This window comes from Pocillopora damicornis, chromosome 2, assembly GCF_964200805.1.
Source record: "Pocillopora damicornis chromosome 2, jaPocDami1.2, whole genome shotgun sequence".
NCBI lineage: Eukaryota > Metazoa > Cnidaria > Anthozoa > Scleractinia > Pocilloporidae > Pocillopora > Pocillopora damicornis.
This window is the reverse complement of record NC_142671.1, coordinates 12513975-12539753: the sequence shown is the minus strand read 5'-3', so window position 1 is coordinate 12539753 and position 25779 is coordinate 12513975. Positions and strand designations below refer to the sequence as shown.

General features: G+C 39.4%; 6 protein-coding genes across 6 annotated transcripts; 4 read left to right on the top strand and 2 right to left on the bottom strand.

Annotated features, from left to right (window-relative positions):
- Window positions 1–5487: 5487 nt before the first annotated feature.
- On the top strand, window positions 5488–8108 carry LOC113677916 (histamine H2 receptor). Its single transcript, XM_027194780.2, has one exon. It carries the CDS (start codon window positions 6419–6421, stop codon window positions 7421–7423), a length of 1005 nt encoding a protein of 334 aa, XP_027050581.2. The 5' UTR covers window positions 5488–6418; the 3' UTR covers window positions 7424–8108.
- A 3323-nt stretch (window positions 8109–11431) lies between these two features.
- Window positions 11432–14245, top strand: LOC113677926 (uncharacterized). The gene has a single exon (XM_027194791.2). The coding sequence runs from the start codon at window positions 13325–13327 to the stop codon at window positions 14039–14041; it is 717 nt and encodes a 238-aa protein (XP_027050592.2). The 5' UTR covers window positions 11432–13324; the 3' UTR covers window positions 14042–14245.
- Window positions 14246–14456: 211 nt separating this feature from the next.
- LOC113677724 (BTB/POZ domain-containing protein KCTD15-like) lies at window positions 14457–16349 on the top strand. The gene has a single exon (XM_027194562.2). It carries the CDS (start codon window positions 15350–15352, stop codon window positions 15986–15988), a length of 639 nt encoding a protein of 212 aa, XP_027050363.1. The 5' UTR covers window positions 14457–15349; the 3' UTR covers window positions 15989–16349.
- Window positions 16350–17832: 1483 nt separating this feature from the next.
- On the top strand, window positions 17833–18597 carry LOC113677857 (BTB/POZ domain-containing protein KCTD21). Its single transcript, XM_027194700.2, has one exon. It carries the CDS (start codon window positions 17833–17835, stop codon window positions 18469–18471), a length of 639 nt encoding a protein of 212 aa, XP_027050501.2. The 3' UTR covers window positions 18472–18597.
- A 524-nt stretch (window positions 18598–19121) lies between these two features.
- Window positions 19122–20173, bottom strand: LOC113677846 (beta-1 adrenergic receptor). Its single transcript, XM_027194688.2, has one exon. The coding sequence runs from the start codon at window positions 20171–20173 to the stop codon at window positions 19223–19225; it is 951 nt and encodes a 316-aa protein (XP_027050489.2). The 3' UTR covers window positions 19122–19222.
- A 2714-nt stretch (window positions 20174–22887) lies between these two features.
- Window positions 22888–25082, bottom strand: LOC113677837 (adenosine receptor A2a). The gene has a single exon (XM_027194677.2). It carries the CDS (start codon window positions 24590–24592, stop codon window positions 23660–23662), a length of 933 nt encoding a protein of 310 aa, XP_027050478.2. The 5' UTR covers window positions 24593–25082; the 3' UTR covers window positions 22888–23659.
- Between the last annotated feature and the right edge of the window lie 697 nt (window positions 25083–25779).

Below are 25779 nucleotides of genomic sequence, written 5' to 3'. Positions count from 1 at the left end.
AAAAAAAGCTCAAATATATATTACAGCTGCTGTCGTTGATATAGCTTACAACGACGAGGCTCAACAAATGAAAAAGCGTGGGAATTACATGCAATCAGGCGTGAAATGGTACTTACTATATACACAGTCAACTCATGGGTACGATTCTACTGCTCTTTTGATCGCCTGGTCATTGGCAATTGTTTAAAACTACATGATGAACTTGATGTACAATTCAACTGGTTGTACGCCTTGCTTTGAAAGCTTTATCATAGTGTAATCAGCTTTACCTCTTGAGGACAGTTAATCCTATTATAGCAGCAGGCAGATCTTGGGCGAAAACTGACCACTGGAATTCTCCGTAGGCCTTTATGTCGAATTGAGGCAAATAACTCGTGAAGTAAACAATTGCAAAATATTATGTTCTAAAAGTACTATTTTACTAAAATCGGATGATTAATTTATGATAGCGTTCATGTATAGTCGGACTCGTGTAAGTATAAAAAACGAAAACCAGTCTCTCAACTGCATCTTGACTTCTTGTTTGTCGACGCATAAAACTTGCATCTCTACTGAAGAGCGATGTTCAGTCACTCGGTCATCCAGTTTGGAGACTCGTGCCATCTGGTGTATTTCTAAACAAGTAAAAAAGAATTGTTTTTGACTCAGTGCATTTCCTATTTTTGTAAGCTAGCACAACTAGTAAATTTTGTTTAAAAAGTATTATCCTCTTGATCTTATATAAAAGAAAACAAAAAACTTTAAGATAATATCCTACTTTCTGAGTTCGGTATCCGGCATGCTTAGTATGATTTCCACCCTTCTGATTTGCTTTTGGTTGACCCTTTTTCTCCGTTCGTCTCCGCTTTTTCTGAAGGCTTCTAATGCGACCATGATGTAGAACTGTGGTAACTTTTCCGTCACTCTCCTCAACAATAAAAGAAAGTAAGATAGCTGCTACGACGAGAAAAGTTGTTGTTTTCATCTTGTTGATCTTCTCTTATCCTAACAAGGTCCTCTGAGATGCACCATGAAATCGCACTATGAACTAGTGGTAAACCTGGACGCAATTTATATCACGACGATTCTCGAAGATTAGGAAATGTGGTTTCTCCTGCCCATCAATGAGCTGTCACTGTCAACAGGTCTTGGCACTATTTTTCATCTGTTCTCCAACGTTTAAGTTCCCTTTTATAACCAGTGGGAGGAAATATTGACATCAATACCCCTTTTGGCCGGCCTCTTTGTAGTACCCGCGACAGCTCGGACAAGAAATGTTAGCTACGAGCAAAATGTTCAACATTTTAATTCCACTCTCTCAGAGTAGATGTTAATTCCGTCTGGCATGCTGAAATTCTCGGCTAGTGCAATTTTTTGAAGCTGTTGAGTGTCTAAGATGTATTTCCGTAAGCTAAAGCGTATCCAACTTTATGAACGGGCCCCTTTTAGTTCAAGCGAGGCAAAGCATTTTGCCTTTGACTACAAACAGATTCCAATCGAGGTTTTTGGCCGGAAATTTAGCCAAAAGAGAAGCATTTTTTTAATTAGTGGTTCGGAAATGTTGCTTCGAGGGAAATATTTTAAGTAAGGGTCGGTAGCAATGAACACTGGCCGACTTTTATTGTCGCAGGGCTCAGTAGCACACATATTGAATTGTTTTGTTTCACTCAAACCGTATTATGAGTGTCTTCCATTACGCAAATCTGGATAAAGATTTTCAAGTTTAATTCGACTAACCACCTCTAACAAGCTGATATAAAGTGATAGATTGGCAAACAAGCTTAAAAGTGCGAGTGCTTTCGCCTATTTATCGCTTGTAAGGTTGCCTAATCAATGACTGTCAACAGAATTTAGCACGCCTCCACCAAATTAATCAACAAATTGAGTGCCGATAAATCTGTAGATATGGCAATACTGCTCGATAAAAATAGAGTTCGAGTACACTTGAATTCAAAGTATTTTAAAGGTTGAGAGACAAGTTTAAAAAAAGCTTTTGGCAACACTTGTTAGTTCTATAAACATGCCACAGATGTTTCCTTGTTTAATAGTTGTTTCAGTTGTTGGTTCTTTCATAGTTAAGTGTTATTCAGTTTTTAGCCATGTTCTTGATGGTCATTAAAGTTCAGGTCGATCGTTTTAATCAACTTCTCACTCAATACAATTGAAATACGAAACGTAATCTGCTAAACACTAACAAGATTTTTATTAAGCCTGTTATAGTAAGGGAAGATTTATTGTTAATCTCTTTGCAGTTATTGCGAGATATAAAAGTAGTCATGTGCCATGATTCCGTTGTCACGTCTACTATCTACATGGCCTAAATACACTGCATGGTCTCCTAATTTTTTCTTCTCCAGTTGTCTTGGCACGCCTGTCGTAAACATTTCTGGTCTCAATTTAAGTTCAACTGATTTCCTTTTTTGGCTGGTTTTTATCAGCAAAACGTTTCACTTTTAGATCACGGCTTGAGGCAATTTTAGCAGTTTGAAGGTCAGAAACTTAGATTTCAACACATATTTGATTATATTTTTAGCTCTTTGTATGAATACAAGAGTTAGGAATTTTGCGGTTTTTCCAAAGATCTTACCGTATGTATTATAGTTATTTCCGGCAACCTTCTTTCTGTCAACAGTTTCGCTTTAGGAACACTCATCTACATCATCAACCCTAACTTAAAGACCCACCGAGATATTGAATTTTTCCCCTTCGCAGGTTAGAGAAAAAATCTTCGTCAAGTAATACCGTTAGTGAGATCACAGATGATCTCTTACGATTTTCAAAAGAGAGCCATGGGGATTATCTCGGATGGAGACTGAACATCCACCTCACCATTTCTCCTTCACGTGTCGTCACTAAGAGCAAACATTCTGACGCATGCCCTCCATATCAGTGTTAAGTTAAATCCGAGATATTAATAGAGTCCAAACGGTTACATAAGAGAGGATTCAATTGATGTACGTGGAAGGAATACCGCTGTTATCTGATCTGTCAAGAAAGTCAGGCCTTGCGATAGTTGGCAGCTAAGTCCACTAGTATTTAGAAGCAGACTCTAGCTGCAATAATCGGCTATGGTTGTAGCCTACGTGTAGCCGTACCCTCCCCCTTCAAGGTTTCACCTCAGCGGAAGGAGAGTACGGCCACATGTAGGCTACCATGGCTGTGACAGTTTTGAATGAGACCTTGTGGCTTTTGAGGGAGAGGGGCTGGGGGGGGAGGGGAAGTGGGTCGCCCGATCACCTTGTCAGAGATGTACGTAGTGGTGCAACCACCAGTCGGCCAGTGTTCATTGCTACGCATGCTTTAGACCATAATTGAGACAATTCACTTTTACACAAGAAAGCTGCAAGAGATAATGACCATAAAAGTCTTTTCTGGAATCGCTTAGCTAAGAAACTCATTGTACAAATAATAATGTTAGTAATTTTAGAGCAGAAGATAAAATATTTTTAATGGTATCTAGATTTTGTTTTTTCTAACATCTCGGAATTCTAACTTGGGTATGTTTTCATTCTGTTCTATTATTTAGCATAGTTATCTGTCCTCAGTGGCTCGTCTTCGATTTCCGAAATAGTCACCATGTTGTAACGTCACGTTGTTATCAAATTTGATAACTATCCCTGACTGTTTTCGGATTATCCATGTATAGTTGCCGATTGTTTTCTTGTTACTCTCAGTACTGTTGTGTTCCATTTAGATTAGCTATTAAATTGAAATAAATGAATAAATAGATTGAATTTGCTGTACAACACGAGGTCTACTGGAATGTAAGCTAAGTTTTGTTTGGGAAGATGTTTCTTCTTAAGTAAAGAGTAATTTTGAGAGATTCAACTCTTTAATGTTTTCTCTATCTGAAGCATACTTTTGCTTTGACTCATGGCATATGTTTACAAAGCGTCGCTTTAGAGGCCGAAAACGTGAAAATATCATTGGCGCTAAGTTATGGTTGATTTCGACGTAAAAAACACTCCTCAGGGACTGAAGTATGACACCTTTTTACAAGCTGAGACCCACCAAAATGAGAAAGGGAAAGGCATGGGTTATAAATTTCACAAATAAGAAGATGGGTTGATAGTGATGATGCTTTCGATCAAGCTTTAAAAAATATTTTTGACCTTTAACTTAATTGTGAATAGTGCATCACAAAAAAAAAAAAAGGAAAAATCATCAACCACCAATGGCTCCCTCAAAAAGGTGTTGCAAAGACAGAACAGTCAATTGAGCTCCTACAGAAAGAAATTGATCACCTCCTAGGTAATTAACTTTGGCAGGAGCCCATCACTTGATCCTGACTTTGGTCACTTAGGGAGATTGAGCTGGATCCTAGGCTGGACTCCAGGATAGTACCTGGACTTTCTTCAATGTCAATTTTCTTTTAATTGGTAAATACGCTCATCATCTTTTGTAAATTATTTACTACAACTCACTAACTATTATCTGATATTGGAGGGTTGGTCATACCATCAGACGAGTAGCCTGCAGAACACCCCGTAATTTTTTGAGTTTTATTGAACGCAGTCAAAAGCTAAGCGAGTGCGAGAGAGGAGCGCGAAAAAGTTATTCCTTATTTGGTTTTTTTTTCCTTTTGCACTCCTCCCCTCGCGAGTGACTCGCACTTCGCGCCGCCTCGCGCTTGTTTCCGTGCGACTGAAAAAAGCAAAACAATTACGCCTAATCTGCAGGGTGTTACGCCTGACTTCGGGCTATTATTAGCAGTGTAACCGGAAAATATCATGCACCTGAATGAAAAACCAAGCTGATCCTTAGCCAGGCCAATTACCCCTTGGGACTTGAGAAACCTTAGACAGATGGTGTACGTGTGTAACCGCATCTAATGTTAATAAGCATGAATTGCTCATGCCTACAATCAACGAAATGTTGGCAGCCCATTTAACCATCCAAACAAGAGTGAAACACAAAATCGAAAAATCACTTGTGAATCAAAACTGGAGTCTTTATGCCGGCCAAAATATCCCCCAGAATAGAGGAAACTTGAAATCGCACGTTGGACATCCCCGAATACTCCATGAAAGAGAGAAAAACCAAAACCTCCATACTCCAAAAGTTAACCTCCCGGGAGGATGAGATAAATCAGAAACAAGCAAGGGCCATCCTGTTATAAAATACTTCAGTGATATAAACAGGGAAGTAATTGAATTCCGCGCGGAAAAAATATTCAAAAAATACAGAAAAATTTAACGAAATTATGTCCTTGATATCGGCGTACATTCAGATTTACTTGAACTCCTTAGTATACGAAACTCTCTTTAGACGTGACAGTCGCATCGGTAGTAAGAAAGAATAGACGCTCGGGGGCAGTCATATTTCGGAATCGTTTTATTTGTGGTGATTGCTTCTTAATCGCGGGGCGGACTTGGAAAGAAGATGTGTGTGTAGACTTTACTAGAATTCTCATTACTTTTCAAACTTGCCCTCTTATGCACGAATATAATCATTAGACGTTTACCATTTCCTCAAGAGTTCTTACTGATTTATTTTTGTCTCCCTGATCTTTCAGCCAGGACTTCCTGTCTTTTTTTCCTTTCCTTTCCGAGCGCGGATGGGGAGGGGTCCTCCCATGCGGCTTGAATTGACAACGATGTCATGTCTAGCTTTGAACTACAAACAATAGACGTTAGTCATGTCCAGGTTGCCCGTATGCAACCGCGTGCCCGCGTCCTCCCCTCCAGGAAAGGGACATATCTCCACACAGACCAGACCTAGAGCGTTCAAGGCTAAAAGTCAAATCTAGAATATTTATCCATTGCCGAGTATCTTGAAAGACCGTACGCGAGGAAAGACTGTTCATTAGAAAGAAAGTTTGAGTTGTACCTTCAAGTATCATAGAAAACGACATGAGCTGATATCCTCTTGGACAAACAAACTTTCCATCACACCCACATGTTGAGCTAAGTATTAACTAAACATGTGAGACGGGTATCTGGAGACAAAGGTAAGCATTTTGCAGCACGTAACAGACAGTATTTATTATCAAATTTAAGTAGTTATTTTCCTGTTCCTTTATTAAACCAGCGGGCGCACTCAATCAATCAGTGCGTAAGTTAAAATTTTCTTCTGTGCAAGAAGATCTCAACCTGTCATCGGAATTCTTTTTATCTATACCACTGTAACCTATCCTGTCACATAAAAGGCTATAGAGGTCAGTTTATACGTGTTGAACCTGCACACCCATCGCTTTCTCATCATCAGAGAAGCGGAAATATCGTTTCTTATTTCTTACCAAATAAGTTGAAACAATGAATCGATAGCAACGTTAGCGTAAACTCTACTCGCCTCTCCCCAATCAGGATGAGTTACATCATCTAAATGGCTTGTCAATCGGGCAACTGTCACACAAACGGAGAACTAAACTGGAAACCGGCCAAGTATACAATTTACTACGTTTCTACTATTGATCACACTCAAGTAAAAATCTGAGAATATGGACGACACTTTTATATTCTTTGAAACGCCATGTGTGAATTCAACCGCCCCAGCAATCCTTCCATTTATAACTGGTGGGGTGTCAGCGCTTCTGTGTCTCATCACTGTGCCGGGAAATCTTATCGTGGTTATGGCAGTTTTCGTTGATCCGAACAAAGACTTACGTTCCCCATTCATGTACTTGGTGGCGAATCTTGCGATGGCCGATTTGTTAGTAGGCCTTGTTACAGAACCAGTTTCAGCTTTTTACCACATAAAGAACGCTCTTGGAGTGATCGACTATGAAGTTCTCAGCGCTGCCGTCCATATGCCTTTCTTTATTTCGTGCACGGCCTCTGTTCTCAGTCTGGCGGCCCTCACAATGGATCGTTACGTCGCAATAACATCACCATTTCGATACAGAGCAAATTTGAGTCCTTTGCGGGCCCTATTTGCCTGTGTTATTGTATGGACGATATCACTGAGTTTCCCTTTTGCGTATCTGTACTTGGGTTTCTTTAGCTACGCATTTCTGTTCGCAAATACTGCAGTCGTGATGACTTTTCTAGTTTTGCTATTTGCTTATGTGCGTATTTACAAGATATTTCGACGTCAAGTTCGGGAGTGGGACAGTTTACATGATAGCACAGAGGATAATCGCGCCAAGAAAATCAGAATGCGCTGGGAACAAAAGATAACGAAGACATTACTTATTATGTTGGTGTTATTCATTTCTTGTTATCTGCCTGCCTGCGCCGGAATATATGTCATCAACTTATGCTCTACATGTAGTTGTGACCTTGTGCTATTCTCGCGTGACATTCAGTTTCTGCTCATTTTAGCAAACAGTTCTATGAACCCGTTTATTTATTCATGGCGTCTGAACAACTGCAGGAGAGCTTTTATTTGGATCGTTTCATGTGGGAAAAAAGGAAGAAAGGCTTACGGAAAAGTTTCGTTTGAAATGCAGACCGTGAGACGATTGTCGACACGGGGCCGATCATTAACACTGACTAAACTGTAGTGTGGTGGCTTGCATTACCAACTAAACAACTAAACGTGGCACACCGTGATTAGACTGTAAAATATGCATTCATTTTCTGCGCTCAAACATCGTTCTGCCGTCTCGCTCGATTGTTAAGTATTCGGCTAGATAATTAAGGTGAGAGTCATGAATCTTGCTTGGGTGGGATGGTGAAAAACCCCATATCAAGTCCCTTAGTCGTTCTTTACACGCTTTGCGTGACAATAGCTAAATTTTCCAATCACGGCTCCTTCTCAGCTCGCCTTAAAGTCTAAAAACCAGTGATGAATTCGAATTCATCGGACGAGACGACAAACTGATTTTAGGGAAAAATTCGACAACAAGCTGCCCGTTTTCTAGGATAATTGTCAGAAGCGCACGAATGAAAAGCGGACTCGTGGAAGATGGCTGCCCAATAAGAGTTTCACCCTGTTTCCAGTTTTGGTCGGCGACCCTCTCTGTCCTCTTACCACGAAAACATTCGTCATATTTGTTTCTTGCTTTTTAAAAATTTAATGATTCCCTTAGTTGTAACAGTACTTGCTACGGTAGACTGGGATGTTTACGGACAATCTTTATTTTTTAATGACAAGGATGAAACAAACAGAATGTATCCCCTTCGGTAACAATTGGTATTGGTAAATTCATAGCAATGAATAAACCGTTTTATTTTCTTTAGTTCCAACTTGACGTGGTTTAAGGTTCTTCCTTTACCCTCCCGGCCCCTATCACGTACATGTTGGGGTGTTTTGTGTTTTGTCCCTGCGCCATCTGAGAACAATAACCAACATTTAATGAAATACTCAGCAAACTGAGTACAATAGGCATCATCGCACTATTCAGCCAAAGTTTTTTCTCAGCCTTTTATGGCTTACGCTCTCTTTAATTTATCTATGATCAGAGAAAATATTGAAAACTGGATACTCTGAAGTATAGAGTTGTTCTTGATTGTTCTTTGACAAGTTTGAGCTTTTTATTTGACGAGTGAAATCAAGGAAACTGCTACATCTAGGCTTTTTTCCCTTCATTTGAGTAATGGAGAGGGCTTCAGCAAGATGCTGGCTTAATTGTTGTCTAGAGGTTATAAACAGTTTATAATCTCTTGTTGTTGTCTAATGGTCAGATGAGGCCTATTAGTTCGTTACATGACTCTCCAAAGAAAGCGAAAGAAAGGTTTATGAGATGGTTTTTCTATTCTTCGGTGTGCAGAGATCTTTTGCTAAGGCACAATACAGGAAACCAAGATCCCTCACTTTCAAGCTATGATCTTCAAACTGGCCCGAATTTTGTGATCTATCTAATAGATGCAAAATATTGTAGGTAATTTTCTTAATTCTCTGCACCTTCCTGAATGACGGTAAATGAAAACAGTAACGAGAATATACAAAGTGATCAATACTGCATGACATCCAAAGTTCAAAGCCTTACGTTTCTTTCCTACTTACTACGAAACAAGCAAAATTATGAGAATACTGCTTCATGATAATTAGATCTGACGACTATTTGACATTTTGAATCTCATAAACGCAACGCAAAACGTATAGTTGGCTAGAGGGCTTGCACTTGTGTAAACAAAATGTCTGTGAGAAAAAAGCAATCTCTTATCGAATACGCACTTTTTATAATTAGTACCGGGGCATCACAAATGGCACTAATGACCACGAAACAATTCCTTAGAGAAAGACAACAACTTCAATAAGGGTTTAATGGATTCTTTGAAATTACTCTCAGTTGTTTTGAAGGCTTTCTGATCTGACGGCTTTATTGTATTCAGAATATTCAATAGTGACTGGTTTAGCGTCATCGAGAAAACAATAAAGAGGATGTCAAGAACAAAACGCTCTCGACCAACCGTATCACTACACCCTGACACTAGCCAAGCAAACAAAGCATAAGTAATTTATTTAGTGTGAAATGATTACCAGGAAAATACGCCATAGGTTAAATTGACTAATTGCTTGAGCTTGGTAAGTCAAATGAACATAATAAGGGAGTTTTACTGATAAACAAACCAGTTCTAATAAATTTTGAGGTAAGACGGACGCAGAGCTAGAATTATCGTTGACCTACCGAAAGGATGATTCTCGACAAGTCACAAACTGAAAGTACCGGCAGCAGGTAAATAGCCATCAAAAGCAATGAAGGATGACATTACCGTATAACAAAAGTCATCAAGTATCTATTGTGTAGATGGTCGAACCTACATCAAATACTCGAATATATCTGGTTCAATAGGTGAATCAACATTTGAACTCACTTCAGCGATTCTTCCTGCTTATTTCTGATGGGCATAAAGTGAAGACTGATGATGATGCAAAAATATAGAGTTAAGTGGAGGTTACTTACCGAGTAGGCAACCTTTAATTTCATCATACAAGATTGTTTCTTTCGTACTTTGAAATGCTTTGTGGACTTTGCATAACTACTCCAATCTGAGTCAGGTTTCGCTCGACCAAGTGTTCGCGAACTCACAGACGGATTGAAGGATTTCTCTGACGTTGAGTCTCTGGCGGTTAGAAATACTAAGAATCGAGTGTTACCCTAATCTCCATCGTTGTATATGGAAATTGGTAGTTTCTTTATTATTCTGATCAGCCATATAATTACAGACTAAAAGCGTTATACCCTCTAATCATATTGATTGAGAGTGAAGGCGATCGTAGCGTGTGTGAACGCGTCAAGAACTAAATTTGTGTGCGTCTGTAAAATACTGAGGACATCAAATGGAAGAGGCATCGTGGCAATATTATGCACGAGGCATGATGATACCTCTGTCACCTGTAGCAAAGAAATCTCGAGAAAGCAACTCGATCCTAGATGGAGGACCTGAGGAAAGCAAGGAAATCAACGCCGGCAAACCAGGGACATTTGCATTTACCAGTGAACACGACGACAATAACAAAATGGACTTTGGAGATGATATTGGACCTGATGCCAATTTTATTGGCGAAAATAACTTGCAAAGACAGAGTGATAGAAATGCGATGCTAAAACGTTTGGCAAACTGTTTCAACCACCGACAAAAGCGTGCAAACCTGGTAGCCAGAAGAAATAGAGTTATGGGCTTTTTTCCAAAGCTGTGCACCATACATGAAAATGCATCTGAACTTGTTCATGATTTAGAGGAAAACTACCAACTAGCAGAAGAACAAAACGAGTTCGATAGAGACTCGCTAGAACACGACTCGATCAAAACAAACGACCAAAAAATTGCAGCTTTACATCAAGACATCAAGGAACTTTGGAAGCGTCTTGAAAACGTAGAGAAAGAGTTTGCGTGGGCGAGAGGAACCCTGAAATTAGCGCAACATACAAAGTTAAAATAGATGTTTAATTCTAGAAAATAAGCTAAATATCCTAAAGCCTGAACCAAGAGAAAACGAGTCTCCCGATGAAATATTGGAGCAAGAGAATATTTGACCTATGCCCTAGTGAAAGTTCTTTCTCCAAGAGAATCACGGCAAAGGAAAGTTTGTTAAAATAAGAGGCAGATTAAGCTTACCTGTTAAAAGCTTCGAAGTAACAGAAAAGTCACTAGCTTAAGTTGAACAATCGAAATGAAATGCGGGTCCTGTTACTGGAGAAAAACACAAGTATTGAGCCTTTGCAAAGTTTCCTCAGCAGTTACCTTCTTAGTTTCTACGCCCTTTTATCGAATTACAAACTTTCCTACTAACGAGAATCATTGTCTCACTAACAATTTCTCTTGCCTGAATCTATAACTAAGCTGGAAAAACGACAGGACATTGTAATGTCAGCTGGAAATTAAAATCAAAAGGTAAAGAAACAGTGTGATATTCATGGGCACTTTTGGAACTAACAACAAAACCAACACATCATACAGACAAAAACAAAAATCAACAATTTGGCCCCCCCCCCCCCCCCCTCTCCAATAGCTAAATTTAGTCTCTACAGCTCATAACGAAATGTGTCACGGGCATCACGGGGGTGCGTTACAAATCCGGCACTGACTGTACTCTCATCAACGATCTTTATGCCGCTCAGGGTGACCAGATTGATTTCAACTCAAGTCAATTTTACTCTTAGAAATCTCTCTTTATTGCTGGTTAAGAGAAATTCACAGCGCTTCATGATCAACCCAAAACCCTTTGCTAGATAGATCAGCTAAGTATAGCTTCTCTTACTTTGGGAGAGTTTTGACACTGAGGTATTTCAGGACCCCGTTGGCTCAACAGATACATTTAGCGTCTGAGTCTTCAAACGGGCGAACTCTTAAAACTGTCCAACAAAATAATGAACTCATTTGTTTTTGTTCCACCGTATGGAAGGCAGAACCACGCGAGGTTGGTTTTGCTGCCGAATGATCTCAATCGACAGAGCATCAATGTCTGGAAAAATAGTTGATGATCGAATTGCGAGAGACGATTTGTATTGCAACCAAAACTCTTCGAAACCTTTTGGCATCATTTGTCGTACAGGAGTGATCTCTGACGATGATTCATAATGGATTTTCCTGTTTTCCCGCTTAAGATTGTTAGTAGGTGATCTGACGCGCTGACGTCTTTTGTTTCGAGCGTGAATGGCTGGCAGTCTGATTCTTTCTAATTTCTTCTTCGTATCAAGAGAGCCATCAAAATGACGACGAAGCTGTTGTAAAGATAATCCCTTTTGGCTGCAATTTCCATCGTTTCTTGTTTGTCTTTCCACGTTGACTTTTGTACCTTTTATTAACTTTGAACGCGAGCTGTTAGGATCTTGTGCTTTTGCCATATTAATACAAAAGTACGAATAAACAGCAAGACAGGCTCGGAGTACTGATTACAATGTCTACCACAAACTCCACTTTGAAATGTCCTCGAATTTCATGTTGGCCGGGAGATGTATACACATAACTGCTCCTAGATCTCTTTGTTGATCAGAAATGATATGATCAGAGTCTCGATATTTGATTTTCACTCAAACGCTACATTCTCCGGTCTTCTCAGACGGTGCAGTACAAAACAAGTCTTCCAGTCAACGAGTCGCACTTAGCTTATGTTACCCCCGCTGACCTGCATGATTTATAAATAGCTAACATGCCTTGTTCTTGCCGCGTACAACTTTAAACAAGTCTGACCTTTCTCTCACGAAGGAAGTGTCACAATAACGCCTTTGGATTGGATTCGGCGAGAATACCCTACAGAAAAGCCGCCATGTTCGTGTTGCAGGCAAACGCGAAGCGAGTGCCGAACGTCCTTTCACCTGCTACTGAAATGAAAGAAACATCCCAGCCGTTCGGTAGATTAGGGTAAAGACAGAATGGTTTGCTCTTTACAGAAAGCGTAACCTTTCTAGAGAATTACTGATTAAAAAGAGGCAATAAAGCAAAAAGCTGGACCTTAGGTCTTCGATTTCCATGATTGAGTATTTAAAAATGGTGTAGCTCTTGCCCTCGTGTGCTTTTCATAAAAACTAAAAATTGACCTTGAGCAGAAAGGGTTTTCATCTCCGTTATCGTCTTTTTCTTTCCTTCTCAATTTTCGCTCGGCGTATTCAATTCTCCTTTGTGACTACAACGTGGTGTTGACAATGGCACATTGTACTCTCCAACAAAGCATTTTAATCCGGCTCCTGTCAAGCGTGACCTCTTCGACAATGGTCAGTCATGTTAGATTGATCGTAAATAATCGCCTTAGGCCTAAGTAGTGCATTGTAATTAGTCGGTAACTTAGGAGAAGTATTCTTGCGGGTTAGTAAACAAGAAAAGCGAGGAAATAAGGAAAAGCGCGATATGGTCATCTTTCACTCGAAGTATTCGCTAATTTAATCACCCTCTTGTGTAAGAGGGGCTGAAACAACGCTTTTAAAACGCGAGGCGATTTATCAAGTTAACCAATTCAATTATAATCTGAATAATGATGGCAAACAACCAAGTGGTAATATCAAAAGCGAGTTGACAACATGCCTCACAGGCAATGCTTTCAACGTTCAACACTTCCAAAGCTTGTCGATGATCATCTTTCCTCTGGAAAAGGCAAAGAATGGATGCCAACGTCGTCGCAAGTCAACGCAAGAGAAAAACTCCGCTTCAAAACGCACTCTGATAAAATTTCAGGCGGTATTCAATATTGGCACAAACACAAACTTAAGCCAAGCGAGACACGAACACGAGACACCATTAAGGAGACGAAGAAAGTAAATAACCTTTCACATCAGCCGAAATGCACTGCTTGTGGTGGTTTGCTCTCTCATCGAATGAGCCTGAAAAGTATACACTCGAAATTTACTGAACGTCATTCGAAGTGCGCGTTCGGACGTGAATATTGTGATGTAATTGGTCCATGTGCGGAATGCTGTTTGACGGAGCAACGTAATGCTATTGTCAAGAAACAGTCTGTGGAGTTTCCTGGATTGGAGGTTACACCAAGAAGACTTGTGGCACCAAACCTGGTCCAAGTTATGATGCAGCACAGTCAGATTGAGCTCGGTTATAATGCATCTGAACTTCCTCAAAGTCACCAGGGTAGGAGCGTCCTCGAACTGCCACTCATTCCTGTCGACACGCTGAGGTATATGAGGAGGGAAGCTGGGAGTAGCAAGCATAAGCGAAATACTTTCATAACAGATCAGGAACCAACTTTTAAGAAGTACATAGAGATTCGCCTACCAAAAATCTGACACAACAAGTTTTACTCGGAATTAGCTTAGAGACACAGAAACCTGCAAAGGTGATACTGAAAAACAAAAGTTCGCCTAAAGTTAACTTGAACTCAAGTGCTAATCCTATTCATCGAGTTAAATATGCATAATAAAGTGCCCTCTTTTGGCTGATGGACTGATTTGAATGACTAACGTGTGTGAATAAATCATTCGCCGAAGCAATTTACTGTTGGATTTTGCAGCTTCTGTATATAAACATAACGCTGATAAAATTTTGTTTTTTGCTTTTTCTTTCTTCCTTTCTTTATGGTGACGAGATGTTGTAGTTTTCCCTTAAGAACATGTCACGTTAATTGGAGAAAAGAACCGCCCTTGTCTTCAGTCAAAATGTCATAGATACCAGGAGGACCATTACGGTATCTCGACAGTTCTCAGATAAAAGCCGATACGGCCCTCTGTACACTAGTACAATCGTAAAGGGGGAGATAGAACTCTTGCTTCGACGCCAAGTTCTAATTGTGGAAAATTTGAGAATCTTATAAAACCGTATATTATCGCATAACATATAGCAGTCTTTTGAAGTCACGTATTGGGACTCTTCACACCCTGACCCTACGAATTTCTGATGGGCCGAATGATCTCCATCTCAAAATGGTTATTAAACTGAAATTGTATCAGTTTTGTTTATATTCCGGAGATTGAAGAATGTGGGCGTAGAAATCAAACGCTACTGTATCTTAATATGTAACAATATAAAGATATTGAGCAGTTAGAAATTATCTAAAAATTGATATTGAGTAACGTTAGTAAATTCGAAATTCACTTGCAAGTCATTGATAGACGTGGATATAGTGATTTAAATTTGTGATTATAAATAGCATCATTTTTTTTAGGATGCGAGAGCTTAATCTTTCTCGAGCACAAGACGATCTAATAAGTCCAGTTTACCACAACGATTCCTTCCGCTGCGTTTAGCTATTGTAGCAGTACTTAGTCCACTTAACTTGTTTCAATTATGGGCATTAACCTCATTCAAAATGATAGTCATTTGAAGATAAAGGCCTTGTACACACAAATAACTGTAAAGTTGTTTCGTGCGCTTGGCGGGTCCATTAAGCATATGCTAATGAGAATTACAAGGCACGACATTTTAAAATGTGTCGTGACAGAAAAGACTGATTTAGATTGATATACTACAGCTCACGTGACTTTTGGAAATATTTATTATGGTGGGCTTCAATAGTAACAGTATCAGTTCGTCTCTCTTTTCACTGGAAACAGCTTGCACAATTCACACTTCAGTCTCCTATTTCGAGACAACCAAGCATGGCCGAACCTCCAAGAGTGGTGGGTCTTAATGTCGGTGGTCATATTTACACAACCACGCTTTACACTGTCACTCAGTATTCCGACTCAAAACTAGGAAAGCTTTTTAGTTTAGAGAGCCAGGTACCTAGGGATCAAAAGGGAAACTACTTCTTAGACAGAGACGGTGTGCTGTTTAAACACGTCCTCAACTTCTTGCGCACGAAAAAATTGATCCTTCCGGACGACTTTCAGGATTTTGAACAGTTTGAGATTGAAGCCGCGTTCTATGGGATTAAACCGCTTGAAGAAGAGGTTCAAAATGCCAAGAAAAACAGGAAGCTCATTAGCTCCGGCCCAGAGATTCTACGGCTTTTCTACAGCTCGAAGACGCAGCTGGTGTTGGCTGGTGGGTTGGCGGTTATTCAGAGGCTCGTGCCCAATGTACGAATGTTGGGTGGAAATGTCCTGAGCGGCTCTGCCTACAACTTCAAAACGAATGACAAGATCGTGGAGGGAGGACAAGCTAAAGTTCCGATTAAATTGGAACAGTTAGATGCTTTTCTACAACATGTTGTCGACGAGGGTTTTGAGGTCAAGATGTCAACTTTCTTTTTAGATGGTCACGCAAGTCAGGCCTGGGTATTCGTTCGTAAGTAATGCTGCAAAGAACGACTCATGCCATGAACCTGTTTTAACAAAAGAACTCATATTGAATGGTAGAATCATGAAATCTCTTAGCTTTTCTGAGGAAGACACATCTCGTCTTTTACTGCGTCTAACTATAAACATGAATATTGTCAAATCAATATACTGTGTAGCAATAGAAGTGCCATTAGCGCTATCTAGGAGCGGTTATTATTGTGCCTAAACAGATATTGCAGGTGAATGGGAAAGAAATGAAATACCTTATATTGAAATAAAACACGTGGAATTGTAATTGTACTTTTACGTTAAAATGGCTCGAAAGTAAACATTGACAAATATGAAATTCAGGAATAAAATTGTCCATTGTCCGATAGCATAACGCGTTCTAATTTTCCTCTCGAATTGGTTTGCGTTCCCCTTGTTTAAAATATATTTGCTCAGGGAATTCATTTTAAAATTCGAAATTTCGTGGTAGGTCTTACAACAGTGAGTGTTTTGACGGAGAACACAGTTTTCATCGTTACGCCCCTCTTACTTTTGTAGTTGTACAATATATTCCCAGTCGTCTCCGTCAATCTGTCAGTTAACCCCCAATAATTGCCTAGGTACACGTAGGATTCTGCAGAAGTTGTGAGGTGATTGGTTTCCTTCTTCTCTTAACTTTTTTATTAAACATTTTGATGATAGCTCTTTTCCATGACAAAATGAGGGAGATCAGGCTAAGGTAGGAAATTATTTGCGCAATACACAATCCCTGGATTTTTTTCTGTCACTCATCTGTTTATTTTTTATGTCAACGGACAATTGCCCTGCTTGCTTAGGCTCTTTAATTGGGGCGGTGTTCATTGGTCCAATCAATATCCCTCTTGATCTCAGAGTATAGAAAAGTGGTCTGAAAATCTGATTTGCTTTCGCCAAAAGGTTTAGATAGCAGCAGACATGTCACGAAGTTAAGAGGATATAAGACATTTTTATGATTTGCTTTTCCTTCACACCTTTTCTGGACCAGCTCGAGTGACGAGTGGCTTTTATTTCGCACCGGATACGAGGATGGGATTAGCTGAGAAACTGATGAAGTCCTTTCCAATTCTGAAAGTGCTATATTAGAATAATTAATTTTTAAATGGATTTTTTTATTCTAAATGGAGAAAAAGTATATTTCTAAACCTAATTCTATGCTGATAAGGGCAGTCAAATATCTAATTTAAATCTTAATTTATTCTTTCTTTTTCTCCTTAATTTTCTCTCTTTTGTTTTCTTCCCCGAAAATTTGAAATACGACTCCAGCAAAAGAAAACAAGAAGTGAAAACGGGGCACGTGCGTTACTAAAGCCTTGCATAGTAGCTGAATTGCTTAGAAAAAGGTACAATTTTTAACTCAGAAATCTTGCGTGACAAAACGCGAATGACACGCCACAATCGATGATCATTACATGACGTGTCTCGCAGTCGACATGCCGCCATATTATTAAGACGTGGCTACTTTTTCCGCTGGTCTTCGATACTGAGAATTTAAGGTATGTTCAAGATATTTTTTGATCGATTATGCAAGTTCTGTTTATTTTCCTGGCAAAAGGTAAACGAATGTCACGTTATTAACTCAGATTATTCAAATCTAACCACCACCACCGTCACCGAGGTTCTTTCGGGATGTAGATTCAGTAAAAATTTCAAGTTTTCACACTGCCTCTACTCTAAAGATTGTCCAACGCTATGTTTGATTATGTTGTCACCGTTTTGCCAATGTGTGGAGTTCTCAGATATCTTTCGAACGACAACTTACCACTGTGTCTACCTCAAATTAAGTTAGTTGACGTGCGTAGGGGTTTCGGTTTTCCTTTAACAGCACACGTTTGATGAGAATGGACGAAGTTCAAGAATTTCCATCCATAATAGACGTAAACGTTGGAGGCAATGTTTACACCACATCACTAGCAAGCCTTACAAGATTTCCAGACTCCATGTTGGGGGTCATGTTTAGTGGACGGCGGCCGGTGGCGAAAGATTCTCGAGGAAATTTCTTCATCGATCGTGACGGGCCGATGTTTCGGTATGTGTTAAATTTCTTGCGCTCTTCCAAGTTGAATCTACCTGACAATTTTCAGGAATTTGATCAGCTTGCTGAGGAGGCCGATTTTTATCAAATTCCTCGTCTCATTGAAGCCTTGAAAAAAATCAAATTAAGCAGTACTGTGGGAAGAAATCAAGTGATTCGAATAACTCTGGACAGAGATAAGCACGGATTAGAGACGTTGCTGACGGTTTTCGCCGAGAAGCTCATCTTACAGGAGATATTTCAAGGCTACGACTGCATCTGTAGCCCTCTCGTATTTTCGTTCGATAAAGAACAGGCGGACTCATCTACTACAGCGATTCTACAAGAAATCACTAATTATGGTTTTGAGGTGATGACAAGCCTCTCGCATCCTGAAGACAAATCTATTAGTGAGTGGTTTTTCCTTCGCAAGCGCAAGACAAATGTACCAAATTCTTAATTTTAGTACCGAGTGACTGTTCTTTGCCTCTCTTTTGTAACGATTTTTGCCATTGCCATGACTAGTTAATTAAAGACTAATTTCTCCGTTTTAATATCCAACATCAATAAATACTCTATTTTCTAAGACATTTCGAGCTAAGTCAAGCTGCTGTGGGATTATTTAATTTTTGGTCGACCTGTCGCAAAACTAAATATCATCTGCTCACCTTTCCATCTTGCTAGAAATTTTTGGAAACCTCTTTGTCACACATTGTAGTCTTTATTCGTCGGCAGAATAGGCGTTAGTCTTCATGCATATTGAGGCGAGGGGGTGGTGAGGTTTATGGTGCGAAGCTACCGAGAGGCGGGCGCGAGGTGGGCGCGAAGTGAGCGTGAGACGGGCGTGAGGCGAGGAAACACGCGCGTGACTCAATCCTCGCCCCCACCTCATGCTTGCTTCCGCTCGGCATAAACGCACAAAAGTGACACCTGTTCTGCTGGCGAAGTCTGCTTATATATCATCCAAATCTTTCGCTGAGTTCCTTGGTGAAAAGAAGATTGCCTTATCTTTTTACGCACTTATTCTGTTATTGTTGCTGTTTATAGATATAAGGAAACAAAGTGGGTTTTGTTTTACGAATGATTGGGAATGATATGGAGGATTGCTCCCTCGTTTTCGTGAATTTGTTCCGAAACTTACCGGAATTTGTCCACCATAACATCATTTACAGGTGTAGGAAATGCTTTTTATATTTTTACATTTTTTATATTTAGCTCCGTAGGGAGAAATATTTGACGTAAATGACTGTATTTTTTTTGCGGCCCTTTTCCGTCCTACAAGGTGCCGTTGGAGGCTCCATCATTTTATTGGCAGCTGCAGAAACAGAACTTATCCCTTGGCGCGCTGAGCGTCTTTTAAACTGCCGCCGAAAGTCCTGCTTAACAAATGCGTAAAGTAAAGGATTTGCCAAGGAAGAAAGTGCCACGGTATAAAGAGAAGCTTTTTGAAGAGCGTCAGGAGATAAGTTAAGCTTGTTCAAACTGGTAACTGTTGTCATATAAATGATCGGCAACCATGATAACACAAATATCATTACAATAGCGAGAAAAACTTTGGTGACTTTAGCCTCTGCTTTCATTCTTTTGCATTTATGAGAACCAGTGGCGTTAGAGTGTTTGCGAATTTTCTGTTGGTGTTTCCTCAAATTCTGACCAATTTTGTAGTAAGCAAGAAATATTGCTGCGTACGGGATGACAACAAAAAAGCCCATTAAGCAAAAGAGATACACTTTGTGAATGACGATATTGTAATCTGTCTTCCATGTCAGAGGTAAGAGAGCAACGAGTAAGGAAATTGCCCAAATCACGATAATCATCTTTGAGAAGTGTTTCTTCACTGTTTCCTTGTACTGGAACGGTTTGGTAACAGCAATATAACGATCCCATGTGACCAAACAAATATTGCCAACACCAGCCAACAGAACGAAAGCAACCAAGTAGCCTTCTGTGAAAGCTACAGGCGAATATGGCCCACTAAGGTGAACGGGAAAGAAGAGTCCGCCCGTTAAAATGTCTGAAACGGCCAAAGATACGAGAAATCCGTTTGTGTAAGTGCGAAGTTGAGCGTTTGTTACTACAGATACGCAAACGATGATATTGGCAGCCACAATGAGGATTGACATAGAGGCTAAAATGACGAAGTGCAAAGTTACATCTACCATTTTAGTATTTCAACAATGGTGAAGAAATGATTTCTTGTTATCGAACTGTTTAACTTCCCTGTAATGTGTATTCCCACCTTTGTGGTATTGAATACTGGTTGCCTCATCGCAAGTAAAGCCTAATAACATCTATTGAAATATTAAACAAATGTTAATTCTGTTATTTGCATAGGCGAGGAAATGATAGGAATATCAACACACATGCACCAATTAAAATGCTTAGCTCAGTGCCAAAAGGCTTTTGCTTCGCATTTGATTTTCCGGAACACTTTATGTTCATTTCCTGCCTAAAGGCAAATGTCTGTCACATTCAGAATCAATATTCCATTCTGCTGTTCCGTGATATTTTTAGTGACAATTGCGAGTGCAAACGAACGAGAAGCTTCTTCGCTTTCGCAATATCTATCAGTATACCGCTATCCTTTGTTCAGAGGCACAATAACACATTTCTTCAAATACGATGAAAGGTTGTCAAGAGCGAACGGATGAATAATACGTGAATCAATTTTCATGACGTGATGAATTATTCAATTTGAATGGATTAAACGTTTTTCAATGTTTTATCAGAGGCCACTGATGGCTGCAATGAGTCGGGTGCAATCTCTAAAAAGTTTTGCTTCTTGATTAAAAAAAAATTTATTTTTTGGGGGGGAGGGGGGGTATCGTTTGAATGATTTGCTAGTAAGAAGAAGAGATTAAAAAAAAATTCACCGAACAATAAACACGAAAAAGGTAAAACTTAAAGGATTTGAATAATATAATTTTTTCTCGTTATGTTTTGGTTAAGTGGCGAACTGAAAGTTACAAGTAAAATTATTTTCCTATAGGCAGCAAATTATCTGAAATTACCCAGTTTTATGCCACCGCCATTTTATCTTACTAGGGGTGGTTTAAATATTCTTACTTTCCTTAAAAAACTTATATCCTCGTCTAAACTGCAATCATTTATGTGGAGATGTCATGCTTAGATTTCCTCACGGTAGCCGGTAATTTGGTGAACTTTTTGTCGAAAGATATCTTAGTAAATTTGTAATAATGTGAAACTTTAAAAAATAAAAGATGAACTGTTGTAATTGAATTTTACCTCTGTGAATCTGTTGTCAGTAATTTAACCATGTGTCTTATGAGAAGCTTTTCTTGGTCGATTTAAGCAAGTTTAAGTTCCTCATATCAAGGCCATTTTTATCTGCACCAAGGGCTACTTGAAAGATAGGGCCTTTACTGTCTCCAGATATGAATCAGTGGTAATGGCTTTCAGATAAGTGTAGTTCATTTTCTCAACGTGTAAATTTTGTCAAAATGTGGAGGTCATCCTAAATGGAATTTTGCGGTGATAAGATCAAAAGGTGCGAAACTTTCGCTCAATTTGAAAGGTCGTCCAAGTTAATTTCAAGGGGATATGCAGGCCACGCTGGAATAACCTTCAGCTGATTACTTTTTAATCAAAGATGCACCTGGCGTGTTGAAATATTTTGTAGATCGCCGAGTAGTGGGTAGTAAAAGAAATTCATCTTAAAACAGGATTTAATGACATTTTTGTGATAAAAAAGAAACCAAAGCACTCTAATTCACCTTACAGTAACTCTGGAATCTCTTCAACCTGAATCAAGTTGTTTTCATGAAGCAGAAAGAGATGGATACTACCGCCAGAGAAGAGAAGTTTTGTCACCCCCGAGGGGATATGTATGTTGAATGTGTTTGTTTGATAGGTGGGTTTTCCAGAGCCTTTTTTGCATTTAGATGAGGTGTAGCGATGAAAAATATTGCGCAAGACTAAACAAGACTAGTACGACGCCACCTTTGAGCGAATTATTTTCTAATTTTGGATGATTACTGTGCCAGAAATAATTTCCTTTCTTTGCGCAATCTTTAGAAACATATTACATATTGGTGCTTATCTATAATGCAGTGGAACGGAGAATCTTGTTTTCCATGTCTTCGTCTGCGTTATCAAAAAAGTATAGGAAAAAATATCAGATTCAGGTCGATATGACAACTAAACTAAAACGAAGTCTATGGTAAAAATTTTCACTTACGGGTGAGAGATAATTTTTACAATTCAGGTGAATCGTTCACACGCCGTGATAGTGCCAGCGGGGTGAAATGAAAACAAAACAAAACAAAAAAACAGACAGTCGAATGTGATCAGTTCCTGAAGTTTAAAATATGATAATATCTGTTCATGGATTTTTCTAGATTACAGTGGAGTTTACATGGGAAATAATTCGTTGAAAGATATGAGAATTAAGAGAAAATCATGAAACGTAAAATTAGTCATAACATTTTGGTAACATAAATTATTCAAAGACTAAAGTTTGAAATATGTAGCGCAAGTTTACTCTTACTCTTAGGGTTAGGGTTTACATTTACCTGATTGGAGGTATGCCGAATGGTTCAGGTGTTCTTAACTGGCTGATAAATTACTCTACCATCCAGCCATGGGTTAAATATGCCTCTCTATTACCCGATCGATTGACTGTAATCGTCTTTGAGAGCGAATTATTGATTCCTGTCAGGGTATGACAAAGTGATTCAATAGACTGTTCCAGGCTCTTTGTATGTCGAAGAAAAGCGAAGGGGCAGGCGAGCGATAAACGATGGAGTGGTCTTCAGGGAACCACGCCATTTTGCGCGCGCCCACTCTTTGGCTCATTTCAGCTAACCACAAGCCTAGCACAGACTAGCGGTCGAACGATCGATTGACTAAGGATAAGTTGTTTCAGTCTTTGTTTTATTGAATGATCGTATTGTTCATTAATTTAATAAATTACTGTTTTTATTCACTGGTTCATGGATTCATATGAGTTGATTATTATTTCCAATTTGATGATCAAACTCTTCGGCGGTTACTCCCTTTATATTTTGCAAGCGGGAGTCTTCAATTTTTTCAAATTTTGTTTGATGAACTAGCACGGCCTCAATGTGAAGGAAACCAGTTATTCCTGTTCGTGCTGTCTACTGTGAGGTCGTTACAGGTGTGATTTTCCCTTTAGTATTGTTCAACCAATACGGTCCACTAAGTTGGATGCTTTAACCTCCAACCCCTGAGAGTGATTCGCATCTAATCTCTCTCTCTAAAATATCACCCCTGGGTCACACATTCAGGTCACGAGAAAAAGGAAATGATCGCCAACTAAAGAAGCTCTTGATCGTTAAACAAGTTCTCCTTGTGAGCAAGTTAAAAAAAGGTGTAGAGAACAGTATGGAGAATATGCTTAGGATGTAAAGGGTCAAGGATATCAAAGATACTGAGAGCTTCACAAATCAACTTGCTGTCAATGCCCGATTGACCACTGCAGGCACATGCAGTCCACCAATTTAGATTTCCCTTGAAGATCGTTTTCGCCGCTTCCATTTAGTCTCTGTACTTTTAAAAAGCAAAATAACCATCTCTCAGTCAGGTATGAAAGGACTGATGCAATTTTGATCACAGTGCGGCAGTGCATGAACAGTAATGGTTGGGATCTACTTGATTAATTGCGATACTTAGACACCAGTGGTAGGGTTTCTCAGCTGGAGAGCCGTGTCATGCGTAGTATTCCCTTTTTGTGTGATCTCTATATGATTCTTTAGACTAATCGGATGAATCTGTGCATTCATATTTCGCCTGAAAATCTTTCTCACAGCAGTTCTGAAGTCCTCTTTCTTGAAAGTGTACAGTGCAGGATTTATCAAGGACGACAGACCCAGTGTAAATATGGAAATATTGGGCAAAAGAACAGGCACGATGTCGGGTCTACCAAGCGCCGTTGCTGATGTCATGTAGATGATCGGCAGCCAACAGAGGACAAAAGTAGCGATCAGAATAAGGCAAACTTTGGCAACCTTTGCTTCTGATGAGAGCCTCTTCGCTTGTTCCCTCCTACTTGTCGATACCGTCATCTCCTGAACGATCTTGAAATGCTCGCGGAGCGTCGCAAAAATCAAGCAGTAAGCAACAAACATCAACATATAAGGAACAAAGATAAAAATCACGATTTCCACAAAGATGTAAACTTTGTGAATCAAAAGACGGGAATCAGCTTTCCAGCAGAGTGGTATTAGCGAAAATACAACTGCCACGACCCAGGCAGTCAGTAGCACTTTCGTAAAGTATTTCTGTATTAGATAAGAATACGAGAACGGATGGCGGATAGCAATGAGTCGGTCAAAGGTGATGCAGCAATGGCTGGTAACTCCTGACAACAGAATCACAGAGACAATATATCCGCTGGTGGCCGATTCCGGAATCGTTAGAAACACAGGAAACAGTACAGCACCGAGTAAAATATCGGATACTGCCAGAGAAACGAGGAATCCATTCGTGTAAGTTTGCAGAGATTTGTTGGCGACGACCAAGAGGCATATTGTTACGTTAGCAGCCACTACTATTACGGACAAAATAGTTATCATAACGTTTACGATGGAATTTTCAGCCATCTGTCATATCCCAAGATATGAAACTCTTGCTCTTCGTTATTCTCTGATCTTTCTGAAGTATTAACTTAGCGTCCGGCAGACCAGCATCCTGAAGGACACAGCTTTATATTGATGTAAGCAAAATTAATCTATCAAAGCCGATATTTCTTAAAGAGACAAAACTGAAAATATGTTTCTCAATCGAAGAGTCTCGAACCTAAAAATTGGTGTGTATATCGCTTTCAGTCACTGGGTAGTTAGTCTTAAATCCTAACAACATCTTATAAACATATATCTTAAGGTGAGTTCTTATCCAGAAGACTTCACGCAGATTTAATGAAAGAGCAAGTTGAGCTCTCAGTAAGTTATCATTCAAATTCAAATTTAAATTGAAATGTGAAATTATCTTTGTACCAATAAGGACGATGAACGGACACTTTTTGTTTGGTATGCACGCTTGCCCTGTCTATCTCGGCAATCTGTTATTACCCTTCGGCACTTAGCACTAACGTTTAGCACTTGGAGACAGCTCGTAACCATATGCTATTTTTTGTCTTTTTTCTCAGGAGAGGAATTTAAAAACGATTCTTTTTACAACAAAATTAACAGAGGAAGACAGTTTCCAATTTTCATCGCGTTGCCAGTTAACTTATCTATGATTTTCCTGATTCAATTTCTAAGGAATGGATTTTCTACGGCGTTTTTTATCGAGAACGTTTTACGAGGGTAAACAAAGAAAAAAAAACCATCAGGAAATCTTGACTGCAAAGACTGCGACTTTCTCAAAATGCATTGATGCGCAGCCTTTTCGCTTTAATTTGCTACAAGAAGCACTGATCAGAATTTCGGAACATTCATTAATACGATCTTGGGCTGCAACAATCAGAGAGATTTCAACAGCTTGTCGAACTGAAAATGTAATTTTGGCATTATTCCTTTCACACGGTCCAATGTGGGACAACCGGTAACTATCATGAATTTTTCATTTCATTTTTGTTAGCGATATCGTGTTGCGGTGTATAAATTCAAACTAATTGACGAATCACGTTATGACGCACATCTAATACAACGCCAGAATCGAGGATTACGAATATTTCCGAAATATCTTTACAAACAACCTCTTTTCTATTAAGACTTTTGCCACACGTTCAAATTAATAATGCTTCAACGCAAATGGCAGATCAGAATTTTCCGGAATTATTATTGGA

Bases quoted from the DNA above. Each gene is read 5' to 3' on its own strand.
- LOC113677916 (XM_027194780.2), top strand. From the start codon at position 6,419: ATGGACGACACTTTTATATTCTTTGAAACGCCATGTGTGAATTCAACC.
- LOC113677926 (XM_027194791.2), top strand. From the start codon at position 13,325: ATGCCTCACAGGCAATGCTTTCAACGTTCAACACTTCCAAAGCTTGTC.
- LOC113677724 (XM_027194562.2), top strand. From the start codon at position 15,350: ATGGCCGAACCTCCAAGAGTGGTGGGTCTTAATGTCGGTGGTCATATT.
- LOC113677857 (XM_027194700.2), top strand. From the start codon at position 17,833: ATGAGAATGGACGAAGTTCAAGAATTTCCATCCATAATAGACGTAAAC.
- LOC113677846 (XM_027194688.2), bottom strand. From the start codon at position 20,173: ATGGTAGATGTAACTTTGCACTTCGTCATTTTAGCCTCTATGTCAATC.
- LOC113677837 (XM_027194677.2), bottom strand. From the start codon at position 24,592: ATGGCTGAAAATTCCATCGTAAACGTTATGATAACTATTTTGTCCGTA.